At 45.1% G+C, this 19,686-nt stretch overlaps 1 protein-coding gene across 1 annotated transcript; it reads left to right on the forward strand.

The window, feature by feature from the left end:
• The first annotated feature begins 271 nt into the window (after window positions 1-271).
• On the forward strand, window positions 272-19,163 carry LOC140206688 (cell adhesion molecule CEACAM6-like). Its single transcript, XM_072274837.1, has 10 exons — window positions 272-349; window positions 552-869; window positions 5,879-6,154; window positions 7,363-7,623; window positions 12,475-12,595; window positions 13,940-13,995; window positions 14,395-14,459; window positions 15,651-15,692; window positions 17,097-17,140; window positions 17,514-19,163. Exons 1-10 carry the CDS (start codon window positions 298-300, stop codon window positions 17,515-17,517), a joined length of 1,239 nt encoding a protein of 412 aa, XP_072130938.1. The 5' UTR covers window positions 272-297; the 3' UTR covers window positions 17,518-19,163.
• The last annotated feature ends 523 nt before the right edge of the window (window positions 19,164-19,686 follow it).

A 19,686-nucleotide genomic window follows, 5' to 3' on the forward strand; every position in this document is an offset into this window, starting at 1 on the left:
CAGAGATAGTCGCTGCTCTCTCGTGATCGCGTGGATAACGTTCAGTTTACTCTCTCTTTATCACTTCATGTCGCCGGGTGAGAGAAACTACCTTTGAGATCATAATCGGATTCAACATAGCAGCAGATAGTTGGGGAACAGCACACAAGGTTTGATTCAGATCTGAGCAGAGTACAGATTCTCTGATCCAATCAGCGCTGCCGCTTGTGACGTCAGAATCCAATTATCTGCCGCGCAAACCCGGAAGTGCGGCTCAGCCTCCGAGTGTAACAGAGATCGGCGCTGCTCTCTGTCGGGATGTCGGGACTGCCCTTCGCAGCGCTCGTTCTCTGTCTCTGCATAACGGCGGGTGAGGGTCACTCTCTCGAACAGTCAGTGGTCGGATAATCATCAGAGTGGCGGGTGGTTGGAGTCATGAAAATCAGGGTTATAAGGGTCGACCTTACTGAGCTATGTCGAGACCCCTGGTATTTGTACAGATTGAGATACGTGCAGTTCTCGATTCTATCCGTGTCTGTCGCTTTTCCCTCATACGATTTTCTCTCTGTCAGGTGAGTCTCAGCAGTTTACCATTTTCGTTGAGCGCAGCCAATTAAGTGTCACAGTCGGGGGAAATGCGCTCTTTTCAGTGCGGCCGTCGGGCAATGTCATCAGTGGAAACTGGAGTTTTAACGGGGAAACAATCGCCCAGTGGATCAACCAGACCGTGACCGTTGACAAGGCCTACACATCGCGGGCTTATGTATTCATCTCCAATGGGTCGCTTCTGCTGAAGTCGTTGAACATGTCGGACAATGGGGAATACCGTGTGACTATCGTTCCAACTAATGGCTCCCGAACCTCAGCGACCATCTTTCTGCGTGTTATTGGTAAGTGAGACAAAGCTTTACAGAGTCATGCAATCTCGGACTATAACATTCATTTTTATTCCTGTGGCGACAGAATACAATATGACCTGTACTTGTAGTTGTTGGATGACCCATTGTTTCTGAATGAAAAAAAAAAATTCTACCGAGGGAACAACACAGATCTGCATTAGATTTAGTTTGAAGATCCTCTCGGACAACGTTCGGCTATGATCGGTGGCTGTGGGTGGTGAACCTCGCCTCTAGCGCACCCTGCCGGTCCCAATTTGCGGACTGTTCAACTCTCACCCGGCCCAGTAAAGCTGTAGATTAGTAACTACAACAGGATCAATGAACAGTCCACGGGAGTGGACAAGACAACATACAGTGCAAATACAAATATAAATAAATAGTCATAAATACTCAGGACATGAAATCACGGGGTAAGGGTCCTTAAACTGAGATCATTGGTTGTGGGAACATGTCACTGGATGGCCAGTGGGTGTAGTTATCCGCTTTGTTCTAGAGCCTGATGGCTGAATGGTTGTAACTGTTCCTGAACGTGGTGGTGCGAGTCCTCAGGTTCTTGTACCTTCTACCTGATGTCAGCATCGCGAAAATAGCATGTCCTGGGTGGTGAGGATATTTCAGGGCAAATTATGTTTTCATCCGACAGCCGTTCATGTAGATGCACTCAGTGCTTGGGAGGGCTTTACCGGTGATGAACTGGGCCGTGACCACTACTTTTTATAGGATTTTCCATTCAAAGGCATTGATTTTTCTCATACCAGGCCGCGAATTTTATGTTCCCTGGCGCCCACCGCTTTATTTTCACCATGGATGTCCACTCCCTATATACTTCCATCCCCCATCAGGAAGGTCGCAAAGCTCTACGCTTCTTGTTGGTTTCCAGACCTAATCAGTTCCCCTCTACCACCACCCTACTCTGTCTAGCGGAATTAGTCCTTACTCTTAATAATTTCTCCTTTGGCTCCTCCCACTTCCTCCAAACTAAAGGTGTAGCTATGGGCACCCGTATGCGTCCTAGCTATGCCTGCCTTTTTGTTGGCTTTGCGGAACAATCGATGTTCCGTGTCTATTCTGGTATCTGCCCCCCACTTTTCCTTCGCTACATCGACGACTGCATTGGCGCTGCTTCCTGCACGCATGCAGAGCACCTTGACTTTATTAACTTTGCCTCCAACTTTCACCCTGCCCTCAAGTTTACCTGGTCCATTTCGGACACCTCCCTCCCCTTTCTAGATCTTTCTGTCTCTGTCTCTGGAGACAGCTTATCCACTGGTGTCTACTATAAACCTACTGACTCTCACAGCTATCTGGACTATTCCTCTCCTCATCCTGTCTCTTGCAAAAATGCCATCCCCTTCTCGCAATTCCTCCGTCTCCGCCGCATCTGCTCTCAGGATGAGGCTTTTCATTCTAGGACGAGGGAGAAGTCTTCCTTTTTTAAAGAAAGGGGCTTCCCTTCCTCCACTATCAACTCTGCTCTTAAACGCATCTCCCCCATTTCACGTATATCTGCTCTCACTCCATCCTCCCGCCACCCGACTAGGAATAGGGTTCCCCTGGTCCTCACCTACCACTCCACCAGCTTCCGGGTCCAACATATTATTCTCCATAACTTCCGCCACCTCCAACGGGATTCCACCACTAAGCACATCTTTCCCTCCCCCAATTTCTCTGCATTCCGCAAGGATCGCTCCCGGCACAACTCCCTTGTCCATTCGTCCCCCCCCCCCTCCCCCATCCCTCCCCACTGATCTCCCTCCTGGCACTTAGCCTTGTAAGCGGAACAAGTGTTACACATGCCCTTACACTTCCTCCCTTACCACCATTCAGGGCCACAAACAGTCCTTCCAAATGAGGCAACACTTCACCTGTGAGTCGACTGGGGTGATATACTGCGTCCGGTGCTCCCGATCTGGCCTCTTATATATTGGCGAGACCCGCCGCAGACTGGGAGATCGTTTTGCTGAACACCTACGCTCTGTCCGCTGGAGAAAGCAAGATCTCCCAATGGCCACACATTTTAATTCCACATCCCATTCACATTCTGACATTTCTATCCACGGCCTCCTCTACTGTAAAGATGAAGCCACACTCAGGTTGGAGGAACAATACCTTATATTCCGTCTGGGTAGCCTCCAACCTGATGGCATGAACATCGACTTCTCTAACTACCGCTAATGCCCCACCTCCCCCTCGTACCCCATCTGTTACTTATTTTTATACATACATTCTTTCTCTCACTCTCCTTTTTCTCCCTCTATCCCTCTGAATATACCCCTTGCCCATCCTCTGGGTCTTCCCCCCCCACCTCCTTTTCTTTCTTCCCGGACCTCCTGTCCCATGATCCTCTCGTATCCCTTTTGCTTATCACCTGTCCAGCTCTTGACTCCATCCCTCCCCCTCCTGTTTTCTCCTATCATTTTGGATCTCCCCCTGCCCCTCCCACTTTCAAATCCCTTACTCACTCTTCCTTCAGTTAGTCCTGACGAAGGGTCTCGGCCTGAAATGTCGACTGAACCTCTTCATACAGATACTGCCTGGCCTGCTGCGTTCACCAGCAACTTTTATGTGTGTTGCTTGAATTTCCAGCATCTGCAGAATTCCTGTTGTTCCCAATTTATACCTGTTCCGTTTTGTGTGAAACAATTTCCATTGGCTCCAAAACATTAACACTAACACTGAACTTTGGATCATTTCAGTAGCGATGGTTTATCTGGATCATATGGGAAACTGTTGTCAGTATTTCTGTTCTGTGTTTGCCAGTGATTATGCATCATCTTTCTCATTGCCAAGTCACCCTTGCCTGAAGTGAATTGTTTCCTTCTTCCTCCTTCACGAGCTCCATTGGTTTGACATTTTTGTCGGGTTTGTTTTTGGAAAATGAAATTTCAAAACGCCATGGCGTCGCAGATTAAAACAGGAAGGAAACAGTCCCTTCGGCCCAACATGTCAATGCCGACCCCTGCATCTCCTTGGTATTCGCAGTTGCTGCGTTCGGTCAATTACATTCCAAACCATTCCGTTCCAATTGTTTATCGAAGTTCGTCTTAAAAGTTGCAGCTGTGTTCAGCTTGACAACTTCATCAGGGAGCTCATTCCAGGTGCTTATTACCGTCTGTGTTACCTTTCCTTAGACCTCTTTTAAACCTCTCCCTCTTATCGTGTATCGCTGTCCCCCTAACGCAGATGAATTTGTCATGTGGAACCTTGTTAAAGGCCTTACTGAAGACCATGTAGACAAAATCCACTGTTCTACCTACACCGGACCCCAGCAAATCCAAACGTTTTGTCAGACCCGCAGAATTACCACACTGACCATTCGCGATCAAGCCTTGACTATCAGAATGATGGTCGAGGTTATCTCTTAGAAATCCCTTAAATACTGTTCCTGTAACTGAAAACACGCTCTCTGGCCGGGGGTTTCCCAGCTGGAGCTTCCCACTCATCGTGATAAATGGAACACAATTACCCAATATCCGACCTTCTGCACATTTTTCCGTAACGTACATATGCTACAAGATCTCAGAATGATCAGAATTCCTTCAGTTTTAAGATAGCAATCGATGAGGTACGGTGTCGACATTGCGGGAGAAATTAAATTAAATTTGATCAATTTCAATTATGACTCCATTAGGCGGGAACTCTGGAGAGTTATTTTAAACAGCTGACTTTAGGGACGTCCACACCTGCCACGTGGAACTCCTTAAGCACCAACTGCCCAGTGCACAATAGACAGGACGTTTGTTCCAGTAGAAGGAAGGACAAGCGTCTGACTATCAGAGCTCTTTAAATGACGAGACAGCAGTGAATTTACCCAGGAAGACAAAATGTAAAGATTTGGAAGCTAAAGCAAAAAAATGATTCTTGATTTTTTTAATAGTTTACGAAATAAACTGGCAGAGAACTCAAAATGGAGCTAGGAGTATTGGCTCTCCTGAAGATCAATAAAGTGGATAAATCCACACTCCTATTCAGAGAGTGAGGAGACCAATGGCAAATATCTTCCGATCCCCTCTCCAGAGAAATGAGGTCCAGCAGGGCTGGTGACTAGATAATGTTTCACTATTTAAAATGGGAAAGTTTCGTTCTATAAGAAGCTTGTGGAGGCATTAGAGACGGCGCAGAGGTGGCTGACAAGGATGCTGCCTGAGTCAGAGAGCACGGGCAATAAGATTGTGCGAGTCATAGACGGAGTCGACAGCCTGCATATTTTATTTTATCTTTTCATGATCATAAAGCCAAACATTCATCTTTAGACAGAATGAGAAGAACTCAATTAACCTGCAAACGGTGCAGAAAGTATTCATAAGGATGCAAACAGAATGGGCATGTTTTGGCGTTAGACGTCTTGTTCGATCGAGATCTTCATCTGGGAGGGTGGGAGGCCGTTGCATGGCCATATAGAGGAGACTAAAAAGCACGAGGGGAACAGCTTATCTCGATGTTCACGTATGTCTCAGCATGATGAGTCTAAAGTGAAGAAAATAGATTGATACCGAGTGAGGTACAATTTAAAAGGGACCCAAATAGCGACATCTTCATGCAACCTGTGTTTCGTAAGTGTTAGGAACTGCCGGAGGGAATGCTGGGGGTGCGTGCAACTTTAATGTTCAGAAATCATTTAGATTGTAAAAGGATATAACAGTTTGTACACGGTCCAGTCGCTGGCAAATGGGAATAGTTCAGGGAGACATCCTGGTCATCATGAAGGAAAATGGGCCGAAGGGCCTCTGAGATGACCTATCACGCCATGGATAAGCCTGAAGGGAGAGGATTTCAGAATACTGGCTCTGAGTGAGCGGAGAATGAGGAATGAAGAGACGTGTCTCAGCTCCAGTGTTTTCATCTCAAACCTTATGACCATCAAGTGGAATTATTGTTTAATGTTAACTTATTATGGAATGATAAATATTTGATTTCGTTTTCAGATACGGAACGGGATCTATAAACTTCCAGATTATATTGCTGATCTGAGCACTAACCAATCGCCTATGTTTTAACAGAACCTGTTTCCAATGTCACCGTAACATCTAATGCCACCAGACTGATAGAGTACAGTGACAGCGTCGCGATAACCTGCTTCGCAAGAGGCACGGAAGTCTCTTACCTGTGGCTTAAGGAGAACAGCCCGATAATTCCCTGTGGCAGGTTTGAACTGAGTGCCGATAACAGCACACTCGCTGTTTCAGGAGTGCGACGGACAGACGAAAATTTCACCTGCAGAGCAAGTAACTTGATAAACAGCTCGACAAGCGCCCCGTTTCATCTCGATGTCTACTGTAAGTAACCCGAGTCTCCGGTAATTACATATCATTTTACAAGTCCTGCTGGATACGGGGTTCCGGGAGAGTGGGATTATATCAGTGAATGTTACCCTAGAAATAAACAACTACAGGCAAGCACCGAAGTAACTGAACAGTTGATTGGGAGACGGATTCGAGTCTGTCTCGGGCGCTGGTGAATTAAAATTGAAATTTTGAATTTCCAACCTCAAATCCGAGTCGCATTGCGTCGGGATGAAACTACCACATCGTCGGTTCACTTCTGCACTGCAGATGAAAGAAATGTGCAGGATAAACTGCTCTGTCCTACAAGTGTCTTCACGATGCGTTTTTAGATTTTCCAATCACCACAGTTCAAAGGCAATTGTGATCTACATGAAATTTGGGTGGGGTGCCTATCCACTCTATCCGTTCCTCTTAATAAGTTGTATACCTCTATCATGCCCCCTCTCATCCTCCTTCTCTCCAAAGAATAAAGCCCTAGCTCCCTTAATCTCTCATCATAATGCATACTCTCCAAACCAGGCAGCATCCTGGTAAATCTCCTCTGTACCCTTTCCAATACTTCCGCATCCTTCCTGTAGTGAGGCGACCAGAACTGGACGCAGTACTCCCAGTGTGGCCTAACCAGAGTTTTGCAGAGGTGCATCATTACATCGCGACTCTTAATCTCTATCCCTCGACTTATGATAGAGACTGAACATAGAATATTGAATCTGAAAATGGGCCCGTCCATACACGCTGTAAATTGGAGAGTTCCTATAATTACATGCAAGGTCAGTGACGTGACAGTATGGTGTACGCCCACGTGAGATTCTGCCCGAACCCTGATTACATTAGTGATTGTACCTACACTCCAAGCTGCCTTACTTTAGCACCGCAGAGAGACGTCGGCTATTTTGTTTGGAAAGGTTTTCCTGAATTATTTTCCACAAACCCCACACCTAGAGAAGTTATGCAAAAGAATACGCTTATGTCTGGCGTGCATTGTCTCCAGTTTGGAGAAGGAAGCGGGTCTGGGGATGATCTGACACTGTTCCCCGACTCTCCTATCCTACTTACAGCGCGTGTCTTCCAGAAAAATGCATTCGCTGGTGTACAGGAGCACTTTCAACGGTGATGGGCTGTTCCTCCTCTTACGCTGAGAAACTCTGATGTATTTCCTGTGTAATTTTCTGTCAATCCGTTTTGTCCATTTGTTTTAGACGGACCGGACCGTCCATATATCATCACTCAACCGAACTCCTCTCTTCACGTTGCCGGAAGCACCATAAGGTTAACATGTTTGACACAGTCGCGGCCAGTTGCTGAATTGAAATGGCGACTGAACGGTGCCCACCCACAAAGTGGGCAGGTTCTCATCCTCGACAACATCTCTGTCTGCCAGACGGGAAACTACACTTGTGAGGCCTATAACAATGTTACAAACAGGAAGAATACCTCAACCACGCAAATCAATGTGCTCGGTAGGCAGTCTGTTTCTCCCTTTCTTGAGGTCATTTAATTAATGATGTTGGTGCAGTCAGGCCGGCGTATCTGAACTAAATGCCTGAACCCGATCAGAATATTGACTACGATATCAATGTAGTTGTATGTTGCATAGTGATGAATAACAGTATTGATTCAGATGAAAAGCGGAATTGTTTTGACTTGCGGATTGCATTACAAATACTACCTTGCTGCAGTTAAGATCATAAAGCCATAAGGCATTGGAAGGAGGATTGGACCATTTGGCCAATGGAGTCTGTTCCGCCATTTCATAATTCGTGATCCAACATTCCTCACAGTCACAATCGCATTCGTTTCCGCATCTTCCTTCATGCCCTGACCAATCAAGAATCATTCGTCCTCTGTTCATATTTACGTAACGACATGGCTTCTGCCTTAAACTTACATAACAACATGGTCTCTATAGCTGCCTATGGATTATAATTCCCAGATTCACCACCCTCAGGCGAAATGAATTCCTTTTCGTCTCCGTTCTAATAGCACGCCACTCTATTCAGAGATTTTGCCTTCTGGCATTAAACTCTCCCACATGAGAAACATCCTCTCCACATCCACTCTACTAAGACCTTTCACAATTCGGTAGGTCTCCATGACGTCACCCCACATTCTTCTAAATTGCAGTGGGTAGAGACCCAGCACCTTCACTCTCTCGTCTCCTGAAAGGCCGTTCAAAGCTGGAATCATTTTGGGGAATCTCCTGCAGTTTCATCACATTCTTTCTAAAACGAGGATCCAAAAATAGATCACAATACTCCAGGTGAGGTCTCACCAGTGCTTTATAAAGCAGCATTTCATCCTTGCTTTTATATTCTAGAACCCTTGAAATGCATGCTAACATTGCATGACCCCTGATACTTGGAACTTTCAACATATCACCAGTATATTCTGCAGTGAGGGCTGATGCAAAATACTAATTCAGTTCTTTCACCAATTCGTTATCCCCCATTACTACCTCACCTGCCAGGTGAGGCGACACTTCACCTGTGAGTTGGTCGGGGTGATATACTGCGTCCGGTGCTCCCGATCTGGCCTTCTATATGTTGGCGAGACCCGCCGCAGACTGGGAGATCGCTTTGCTGAACATCTACACTCTGTCCGCCAGAGAAAGCAGGATCTCCCAGTGGCCACACATTTTAATTCCACATCCCATTCCCATTCTGACATGTCTATCCACGGCCTCCTCTACTGTAAAGATGAAACCACACTCAGGTTGGAGGAACAACACCTTATATTCCGTCTGGGTAGCCTCCAACCTGATGGCATGAACATCGACTTCTCTAACTTCCGCTAATGCCCCACCTCCCCCTATTACCCCATCTGTTATTTATTTTTATACGCACATTCTTTCTCTCACTCTCCTTTTTCTCCCTCTGTCACTCTGACTATACCCCTTCCCCATCCTCTGGGTTACCCCCCCCCCCGTCTTTCTCCCTGGACCTCCTGTCCCATAATCCTCTCGTATCCCCTTTTGCCAATCACCAGCCCAGCTCTTGGCTCCATCCCTCCCCCTCCTGTCTTCTCCTATCATTTTGGATCTTCCCCTCCCACTCCCACTTTCAAATCTCTTACTAGCTCTTCCTTCATTGAGTCCTGACGAAGGGTCTTGGCCTGAAACTTCGACTGTACCTCTTCCTAGAGATGCTGCCTGGCCTGTTGCGTTCACCAGCATTTTGTGTGTGTTAGTACCTCACCACCATCGTTCTTCAACGTCCCGATATCCACTCCCGCTTCTCTTTTCACTCTTGATGTACGTGAAGACACTTTGCCTGTCGTCATTAATATTATTGGCTAGAGTACTTTCGCATTCATCTTTACCTTCTTAATTACTTTTTAACTGACGTTTGTTTTTTTTTAAATTTTCCGCTAAATATGCAGGTTCCCATTTATGGATGTTTACCGTTTAGATTGCTTACCGACTATTTCACTTATTTACTGGTTAAAATTACAAAAAAAAGCAGCGCAAGGATTTATTTAAAGCTAATGTTATGCCTTTAATTGATCAGATTAAACATCTGCTTACTAAATGCTCACCAATGCCTTTGTCACTGTTAAATCGGATTAATGCTATCAAGGCGATTATTTTACCTCAATTCTTATATTTATTTCAAGCGGTGCCAAATTTTTTTCCGAAATCTTGTATTGATAATGTTGATTCTAAAATCTGTTCATATATATGGCAGAATAAAACTCCTGGGTTAGTTTAAAGATACTTACAGAAGTCTAAAAGGGAGGGTGGGCTGGCACTGCCGAACTTTAGATTTTACTATTAGGCAATTAATATTCGATATTTAAAAATTTGGACATGAGAATTGGACACAACTTCTAGTCCACATTGGATATATCTTGAATTCAAATCTATAAAAGGGTTTTAATTGGGTTCTGTCTTAGGGACTTCCCTTCCCTTTGCTCTTTCTACATTGCATAAACAAACGGATAATCCAATAGTTAAATATACTTCACGAATATGGTTTCAATTTCTAAACTTTTTCGGGTTGAATAAATTTATTCTAGAAAGCGCGGTTATATCTTTTTTAACCCTCTATTATGGATCAAGTCTATATGTTTTGGAAAACCAAAGGTAAATCAGATCTTGTAATCTATTTTTGGATAACTGTTTCATGTCCTTTGAACAATTATCTAATACATATAATTTGTCTACATCCCATTTCCTTAGATATTTACAGTTTAGAAACGTTTTAAATGCTGTTCTTCCTAAACTACCCAATCATCTAACTTCCCATTAATAATTGTTCCATTATAAATCCTGCTTTTGGACAATGTGTTGGCTTTCACTTCTCTTGTTAGCCACGGTTAGCCATGTTTCCTTTAGAATATATCTTCCTCCTCTGCCGTCATCCCTGCCAGTGTTCTTTTTCAATTAAAACTGGCCATCTCCTCTCCAGTGCTTCTCTAATTTCTTTTGACGCACTGACTTCAGCTTCTCCTTCTCAAATTTCAGGATGAATTCGATCATGTTGTGATCACTTACGCCAACGTTCTTTTTTTTCCCCTTAAATTCAATTCTGGCTCATTGCACAACACCCAATCCGGAGCAGCTGAGCTCGTACCGATATCTGTCTCCACAGCATCTCCACGTACCGTTGTAACAGTCTGATTTCCATCTCCCTGCAACTCCACTTTAAACCCTATCGAACAACAACAATAAAACATCCCGGAAGGACAATCCAGTTCAGGAGCAAACCGTCCCTTCGGTGTCGGTCGCAACATCCCTGGAAGAGAGCCCAATGATCATAATTCGCATTCCCTTCCTCCTTCGCCACTCCTTTGCCACGTGTTAGATATGAAATGGTTCTAGTTCTTGCTTCAAGAGCAAGTGACACTGGTGTCTTATTTTCACATGTCCCAGGGAACAATTGAACTGTAACCAAGTACAATTTTGTTTTACTGTGATCTGATAGATAATGCACACACTTGCTGCAGGGAAAAACCAAGTATGCGGAAACTCTGAAAGAAGAATACTTTATCACCTTAAGTGACAGCAGATGGCGTTTAATGTGAATAAGTGTGAGGTTATTCACTTTGGGAGCAAGAACAGGAAGGCAGATTATTATCTGAACGGTGTGGAGTTAGGTAAGGGAGAAATACAAAGAGATCTAGGAGTACTTGTTCATCAGTCTCTGAAGGTGAATGAGCAAGTGCAGCAGGCAGTGAAGAAGGCTAATGGAATGTTGGCCTTTATTACAAAGGGAATGGAGTACAAGAGCAAGGAAATCATTTTGCATTTGTACAGGGCCCTGGTGAGACCACACCTGGAGCATTGTGTGCAGTTTTGGTCTCCAGGGTTAAGGAAGGACCTTCTGGCTGTGGAGGAGGTGCAGCGTAGGTTCACTAGGTTAATTCCTGGGATGTCCGGACTGTCTTACGCAGAGAGGTTAGAGAGACTGGGCTTGTACACGCTGGAATTAAGGAGATTGAGGGGGATCTGATTGAGACATATAAGATTATTAAGGGATTGGACAAGATAGAGGTAGGAAATACTTTCCAGATGCTGGGAGAGTCCAGTACCAGAGGGCATGGTTTAAGAATAAGGGGTAGGTCATTTAGGACAGAGCTGAGGAGGAACTTCTTCTCCCAGAGAGTTGTGGAGGTGTGGAACGCGTTGTCTCAGAAGGCAGTGGAGGCCAATTGTCTGGATGCTTTCAAGAAGGAGCTAGATAGGTATCTTATGGATAGGGGAATCAAGGGTTATGGGGACAAGGCAGAAACCGGGTAATGATAGTAGTTGATCAGCCATGATCTCAGAATGGCGGTGTAGGCTCGAAGGGCCGTATGGTCTACTTTTGCACCCATTGTCATTTGTTTATTGAAAGGATGGCAATATTTTGTGACGGAAGTGGTGAAATTACGTCCGCAGCCGTTGTAAGTTTAAAACATGAACGAACAGCATGTCTGATAGCCGATAATATAGGGGGCAAATGCCGTCAGAAATGACAGAATAGCCGGGGCTGTGACGGTGTGCTTTAGCAAGGAATTATTAAAGAACCACTTCGAGTTGGAAGATTCTCAAATCTATTTAGATTGTAAACCGAACAAATACCCAATTGTTCTTTTGGTCACAGACAGGAGATAGCGAACTTATCTCGTTTTATTGATCACAATCTATTTTCAATGTCCAGACTGGCGACCAGAATATTTCAAAGCGTGGATCGACGTTCAAATCTGAACTGTCTGGGACAAAATAATCGATTCCAAACTTACATAGTCAAATAGTTATTAAAATCAATTTGCCACTGAAAAAGATGAGTTTTCGCAGATGTAATATATAAATTTGCTCTGTGTGTTAATAGCTAAAACAGATGGTATTTTTACCCTCGGCTCTGGCGCAATCGCAGGCATTATGCTTGGTTTACTTGGCGTGGGCCTGATCGGTGGAATCACTGGATGGTTGACCGCGAGGAAAACTGGCGGGTAAATGCATTTTTCTCAGAAAATCACTACTTCTGTCAATAATTGGGGGAGGTGTTTTTGCAGAAATGACACATTGAAAACTTTGAACGCGAATTTGCGATGCGACAGCTGACTGAAGCAAATTACACAAACTGGAGCTGGAGGGCACTGGCGAGTCAGGCATTATTTGTTGGGGGACATGAACAGACCCTTTTGGGTGCGGAGATGCAGGATGAGGAAGTGCTTCACAGGGCACAGAGAGTTCTGCGATTTATTACCGTGGCAACAATTATTGGAGTCAGAAATGTGTACCTAACAGGGACAGAACTCTTGGCCGTATTGAAAATGTATTGTTCATGTCTCCTCACCATATGACAGGAGGCAAGCTAAGGATTCAGAAATGGTGCAGAAGAAATATACCAGAGCGGATACTGGGTTCAGGGATAGATTGTGCTTTTGGAAGACAGCTGTTTCCTGGAAGGCATTTAAGGTGGAGTTTATACTGAAACTCATAAACATCAGAGTTTCATATGTGAGTTTGAAGTTGCTCTTCCACATCACTGAGTCCAGGATTAAAGACTAGAGACTCTAGATGAAAGAGGCAGGCATTACAAGTCAGGGTGAATGGTTTGCTTTCCAGCAGTTTGCTGCTGGAACAGGGGGCGCTCTGTTTGCAGATCTCCTGAGGGCGGATCAACTGCGGCCTTTAAGAGGGAAATGGATAATTAAATGGTGACGATTCATGTGCAAGGTTCAGGAATGGAACACGGACGGTGCATTGGTGTAGATCCTCACCAGGCACTGAGGTCCTTTTCCGTGAGATAACGGATCTATGAGTGAATATTACCCTGTCGATAACAATCAGTTTCAGTCACAGTGGAGCAGTTGGTCAATCCGCACGTCCCCGGTGTTTAAGGAAAATGGGGACCGCTCGGTCTCCACCTGTTGGCATTTTAAACCTCTTTACCCAAGGAGGAGCTAAAATTGATTAGCAACTCTAGAATTATGCCACAGATCAGGAGACATCCGTGGACAGAATCAGTATTATCTTGTACGTGGACGTGGCTTTCCTGAAGTGTGAGCATTTGTTTGAAAGTGGGCTGCGTTCATTAATGCAGGTGTGTCACTTTCTCCTGGAAAGCTGAGGTCCGAAATTCCAGAACGTTTTCTATCCATAACCCATTATGGTCACTGTTGTTGAGATCGAGTAGGACTGGAATCGGGTATCCAATAACAGGAACAGTATCAAGGAATGAATAGAAATTATCAAATGGAATTATAGGGGTCGTTCTCATTCGGTGTATCAGTGAAGGAAAGTGACATCCTGCCGAATTCATGTTTTGACCTTTGTTTCTGTTTATTCAGCATCAAAGATCCACCGCAATCCAAACACGACACGAGCACCAATTCCGGAAAAAACAGTGAGTGAACCCAGTTTGAACTGTTCTATTACTGAGCCCACGGAAATCTAAACATTGCATTTAAATATGGAAGCTCATAGCGCACACAAGCTGGAGGTCGTTTTATCTTGCCTATCGTTTGGTATCCCAGTGAAAAAAGTTTAAATTTTGAACTGAACATTACAATATCAGGGAGAGATGGAATTGTAGGTTAGTGGACTTAATTTCCCTTCATATTGATCAATATAGGCCCTCAGTTACTGGTCTTCTGTACAAGAGATTACGTGTTTCTGACAACTGGATGGGACGTGGCTCACGCTATGGTTGCATTTTGTTTGGGGCCCGGATTGACGTCTGCAGCACTAACAACGGTCCCTACTGCTCTTCACCGTTGTGACATATTCTGTTTTGCCCCCACAGGCACCTTGGATACAAACGCTGCGGACGCATCGCAAAACTATGAAAATTTCCCAGGGAATGAGCAGGTTGGATGTTTGTATTATGTTCATGGTCTCAGTCATTGTTTTGCGAAGGAAAGATAAGAACATCGGTAATGTGATCGGTAGCGTCCATCGGGCCCTTGGGCACTGATTGGCCATTTATGTAGATCACCGGTTCACATTTCCAGTTAACTGAGGAACAACGCCTCTAAGTAGACCCAAACCAGATAGCAACGAACATCGACCTTTTCCTACCCGTGTTTTTGTTCACTTCCCTCTTGTTCCATTCTTCGCCCTCGACTCTTATCTCTTATCTTCACATGTCCATGAACTTCCCCGGAGACTCTCCATCTTCGATTTCTACCATGGTCCCGTCTCCTCTGTAATCGGATTCATTTTCCTTCAGCGCTTTACCTTCCCCACTGTCCAGGCCCACCATTCACCTTCCACATAGACAACCTTCCTCTCCCCCACTTATTGTTTTTTTTTTAAATTCTGGCGCCTTTCTGCTTCCTTTCCAGTCCAGCAGAAGGCTTTCGGCCCAAAACGTCGAATGTTTATTAATTTTCATTGATGCTACCTGAAATGCTGGGTTCCTCCGGCATTTTGTGTGCGTTATTCCGGATTTCCAGCACCTGCAGAACTTCTTCACCCGAGTTATTTGCTGTTTCTGCAGAATACATAATTGTTGTACAATGCAAAAAAGACAGCTCTTACTCTGAGTGGAATATATTTCATGAAGGATCCTCTTTAAATGTCCGGTCAAAGCGGGAAAGACACAAGTGGAAGCGGTGGTTAGCTCTGCACCTGCCGGACTGTGATTAGCGATGATCTATGTGAACGTTTAGAGAAATAGCAAATACGGTCAGCATCCTGAGGACACAAGTCCATATCCCCTCTCTGTGACGTGCAAATTCTGATCAGGAATAATCTCTCAAGATGTTTGGTTCTGTAGGCGAGCTCCTCGTCAAATAACATTCATCATGCTACCCTTATTGCTGAATGCTTACAAATCATCTAATGCTGTCCGGAAGCGTTCCTGGTGTCAGAGAAAATATGTACTTTCCTGACACTGAATCGGAAACGCGCAGTCTGTCGAACGGCGAATGATGCAATATGCTCCAATCAGCAGTGAATGTGAAAATTGATACTCCCTTTTTTATGTGCAGAGTCAGAATACAATTGTTGTGCACTTGGTTAAACGCTTCAATAGAAATCTTCATGTTCTCGTTCCAGGGCACAATGGACAATGCAGATGATGGAAATTCCACTTATATGGTAAGGCCTACATTTGCGTCAATGCCTTCTTGAAGTAATTGTTTCCACTTTACACAGTAAGAGACAGACGCTGAAGTGAGGCATTCGATAGCGAAAATGAAATCGAAGAGGCAACAGTTGGGGACAAGGACATGGCGGATCAACTCATGAATTATTAGTGTCAGTCTTTGCTGTGGAGCAAACGATCAGTGTGACAGTGTCAGGACACGGGAGTGGTTGCAGTCACTATAATGAGAAGATGAAAGGCAAGTTGGAAGGGCCGAAGGTAGATAAATCACCTGGACGAAATGGACGAGATTAACTGCACCACAAAATTCTGATGTGGGCCGCTGAAGAGGTAGTAGAAGGATTAGTACTGATATTCCAAGCTACAGATTACTATTGAATTGTTTCTGAGGATTGGAAAATTGCAAATATCACTCTGAGCTTCTTGAAGGAAGGGAAGCGGGTGACAAGGGATTATGTGCCCTTTTGGGAGGTGCAACGAGACCTGGGTGTCATTATACACCAGTCATTGAAAGTGCGCATGCAGGTACAGCAGGCGGTGAAAAAGGCGAATGGTATGCTGGCATTTATAGCGAGAGGATTCGAGTACAGGAGCAGGGAGGTACTACTGCAGTTGTACAAGGCCTTGGTGAGACCACACCTGGAGTATTGTGTGCAGTTTTGGTCCCCTAATCTGAGGAAAGACATCCTTGCCATAGAGGGAGTACAAAGAAGGTTCACCAGATTGATTCCTCGGATGGCAGGACTTCCATATGAAGAAAGACTGGATGAACTAGGCTTGTACTCGTTGGAATTTAGAAGATTGAGGGGGGATCTGATTGAAACGTATAAAATCCTAAAGGGATCGGACAGGCTAGATGCAGGAAGATTGTTCCCGATGTTGGGGACGTCCAGAACGAGGGGTCACAGTTTGAGGATAAGGGGGAAGCCTTTTAGGACAGAGATTAGGAAAAACTTCTTCACACAGAGAGTGGTGAATCTGTGGAATTTTCTGCCACAGGAAACAGTTGAAGCCAGTTCATTGGCTATATTTAAGAGGGAGTTAGATATGGCCCTTGTGCCTACGGCGATCAGGGGGTATGGAGGGAAGGCTGGTGCAGGGTTCTGAGTTGGATGATCAGCCATGATCATAATAAATGGCGGTGCAGGCTCGAAGGGCCGAATGGCCTACTCCTGCACCTATTTTCGATGTTTCTATGTTTCTATGTTTCGCTTGGGGATCATGACTGTCTGTCCCTGATCCTCTTTTCATCATGGTCTGACTATTCCGTGTTACTTTCAGACAGAATTTATTAAATAAGCGCAAGTATTCTTCAGTATTATTGCTGTTCTCTTCTATCACAAAATGCTTTTAATAACAAAATGCTGCTAATCATGCTGATTTCCTCACATTAACAGGGACTTGTGCTGCAGGACCGATCTGCTTACAGTGATCTGAAGAGGTATGTGAATGGAATATTGGCCTGACGATACACAGTGTCACTTGTAAAGGAAACGTACCTACTAATTTCAGGTCTGTGAGCTATGCAGTGCCATGGTTGTGTCCATGTATATACTACACTGTGATTAGCAGTTTCGTGACACTTAACAGGGAAAGATGCGAATTAGGCGGTATCATACAGCGTTATATTGATATTGAAAGGAACAAATTTCCTGGGCCCCTGGCGACATGAAATATACTAGTTGTTTTCAAGGTTGCATTGTCATGATGTTTGGTACAGATTCGAAAATCATCACCCCGTAATTGAAACTCACCAGCAGCAGCACTTCCGGGTTACTGACGTAGTCAACATAAATGGTGTGTTGTTTCCTCAGATGACGTCACTGGTGAACGGAAGAGGATAGTTGGCAGGTGAATTGACACAGAGGAAGGACAACCATCGAGGAAAAAGCCATCGTTCAGAATGTCTTTCCTTGTTTCTGTATAATTGTTCCCCATGTCTCCGGAGGATTCTCTCTGCGTTTCACATCCTCACGATGAAGATATCACTGAAGGTTTTGACTCGTTAGTATCAAAGCAGCTTAGTTTTCTCAGCTCAACCCAGACCTTTCATCCCGTAATTGCCACCTCCACACTGCCACCAACATATTCCCTCTCAACGTTGCTGTGTGATACAATTTCTATACCGTCCTGACCCCCATCATGGGCCGATAGTTTTCTGACCACTTGGTACGCTCAGAAACATGAAATATCGTAGTGTTTCGCTCTCAACCCCCAGCATAGCTCCGTTATTCACTTGGCGTGAGGCCGGTTCAGCGGCACAAGCGGCCAAGTGGGAATAATTCCATTAATTTCAACCTTAGCGTCACGGAGCTCGCTGTGAGCAAGGGATACGTATTCGCCCACTGAATATTGTGTCAGTCTCCTCGTATTCAGCTTCCATTAGTGTCCCAGAGGCAGAAACCCATTTGGACAGAGTGGTGGGGATACGAGGATGGAAGGCAGGAGTGTCTATCCAGGGACTAGAAAGTACCTAATAAGCTTTAGTGTTTCCAAGCGAAGCAGCAAATAACATAGTCTCTCTGCTCTTAAGCCTCAATCAACCCTATTTTACTCAGGTGCTGTTAGCATTGCGAGTTCGGAGATGAAGTCCGGCGTCATGTGTAATAAATCTGTAGATCTCCCTATCCAAAGTCCGTGAAGATTAATTGGTCATTGTAAAGTGTCCCGTGGTTAAGTTACTGTTAGAACATCGAACATAGAAGATAGAAATCTACAGCAAATTACAGGCTCTTCGGCCTACAATGTTGTGCCGATCATGGCACCTACTCTGGAAACAGCCCAGAATTACCCTGCCACACAGCCCTCTATGTTTCTAAACTCCATGCGCCGATCTCACAGACACTTAAAAGATCCCCACAACACCCTGGAGGAACTCAGCAGGTCGGGCAGCATCCGTGGAAAAGATTGGTCGACGTTTCTGGCCGGAACCCTTCGTCGGGACGTTCCGGCCCGAAACGTCGACCGATCTTTCCCACGGAGGCTGCCCGACCTGCTGAGTTCTTCCAGCGTGCTCTGAGTGTTGCTTTGACCCCAGCATCTGCAGATTATTCTGTGTTTGCACTTAAAGATCCATTGCATCCGCCTTCGCTGGGAGTGCATTCCACGCACCCTGCACTCTCTGTGTGAAAATCTTACCTCTGACCTTCCCCTTGTACCGACCCCCAAATTCCATAAAGCTATGCTCTCTCGTGTTAGCCATTTCAACCCTGGGGAAAAGCCTCCAGCTGTCCACACGATCAATCACCGTCATCGTCTTGTACACCTCTCTCAGTCACCTCTCATCCTCCGTCGCTCCAAGGAGAAAAGGCGGAGGTCACGCAACCTATTCTCATAGACCAGGCTCTCCAACCCAGGCATCGTCCTCGTAAATCTCCTCTGTTAATGGGGTTTGTCGTCGGTTGCTGAAAGGCTATTCCGCGCTTTACGGCTGAATAATAAACCTAATAAAACTGAAAACTTTGCTGAAACCCTGAGTTGCCTCCTGATTTCTGCGTGAATTAGCTCAGTAAATGATTATCAATCCGAGTCACTGATTCAGCCTCCGTTACCAATGTTCCTGTACACCGAGATTATGACGTCACTTCCTGTTTGAAAAATCCTGATTTACCCCATAACCCGTTCACATCCCCTGGTTCTTCCACCAGTCTCCCTGGTGTCTATGTTTCACTGTAACGCAGTTACCTGATTTTTTTTTTGGGTATTATGGATTCAAACTTCTTCTTTCTTTGCTCTTTGGTTCGTACAGCTCAAGGTGGCTGGGGGGTGGCGAGGGGTGGGGAACAGACGTGAATAGGAACTGGCACCTCGGCCAACGAAAACCATCATGTGAGATTAGAACAATACATCTGCCGATATGAGATCAGCACACTTCCATTCCCCGCGTAAATGCCCAAATGACACTTAAGCTGCAATTCACTGCTTCCCCTGACAGTGCGTTCAAGGCACCGACCACTCTCGGTATTTCATGTAAATCTGGATTTCACT

The sequence above is a fragment of the Mobula birostris genome, chromosome 13 (genome assembly GCF_030028105.1).
Source record: "Mobula birostris isolate sMobBir1 chromosome 13, sMobBir1.hap1, whole genome shotgun sequence".
NCBI classification, from domain to species: Eukaryota; Metazoa; Chordata; class Chondrichthyes; order Myliobatiformes; family Myliobatidae; genus Mobula; species Mobula birostris.

Bases quoted from the DNA above. Each gene is read 5' to 3' on its own strand.
- LOC140206688 (XM_072274837.1), top strand. From the start codon at position 298: ATGTCGGGACTGCCCTTCGCAGCGCTCGTTCTCTGTCTCTGCATAACG. The intron at 7,624-12,474 runs GTAGGCAGTCTG...GTGTGTTAATAG, and splicing joins CACGCAAATCAATGTGCTCG to CTAAAACAGATGGTATTTTT. The intron at 15,693-17,096 runs GTAAGGCCTACA...TCACATTAACAG, and splicing joins ATGGAAATTCCACTTATATG to GGACTTGTGCTGCAGGACCG.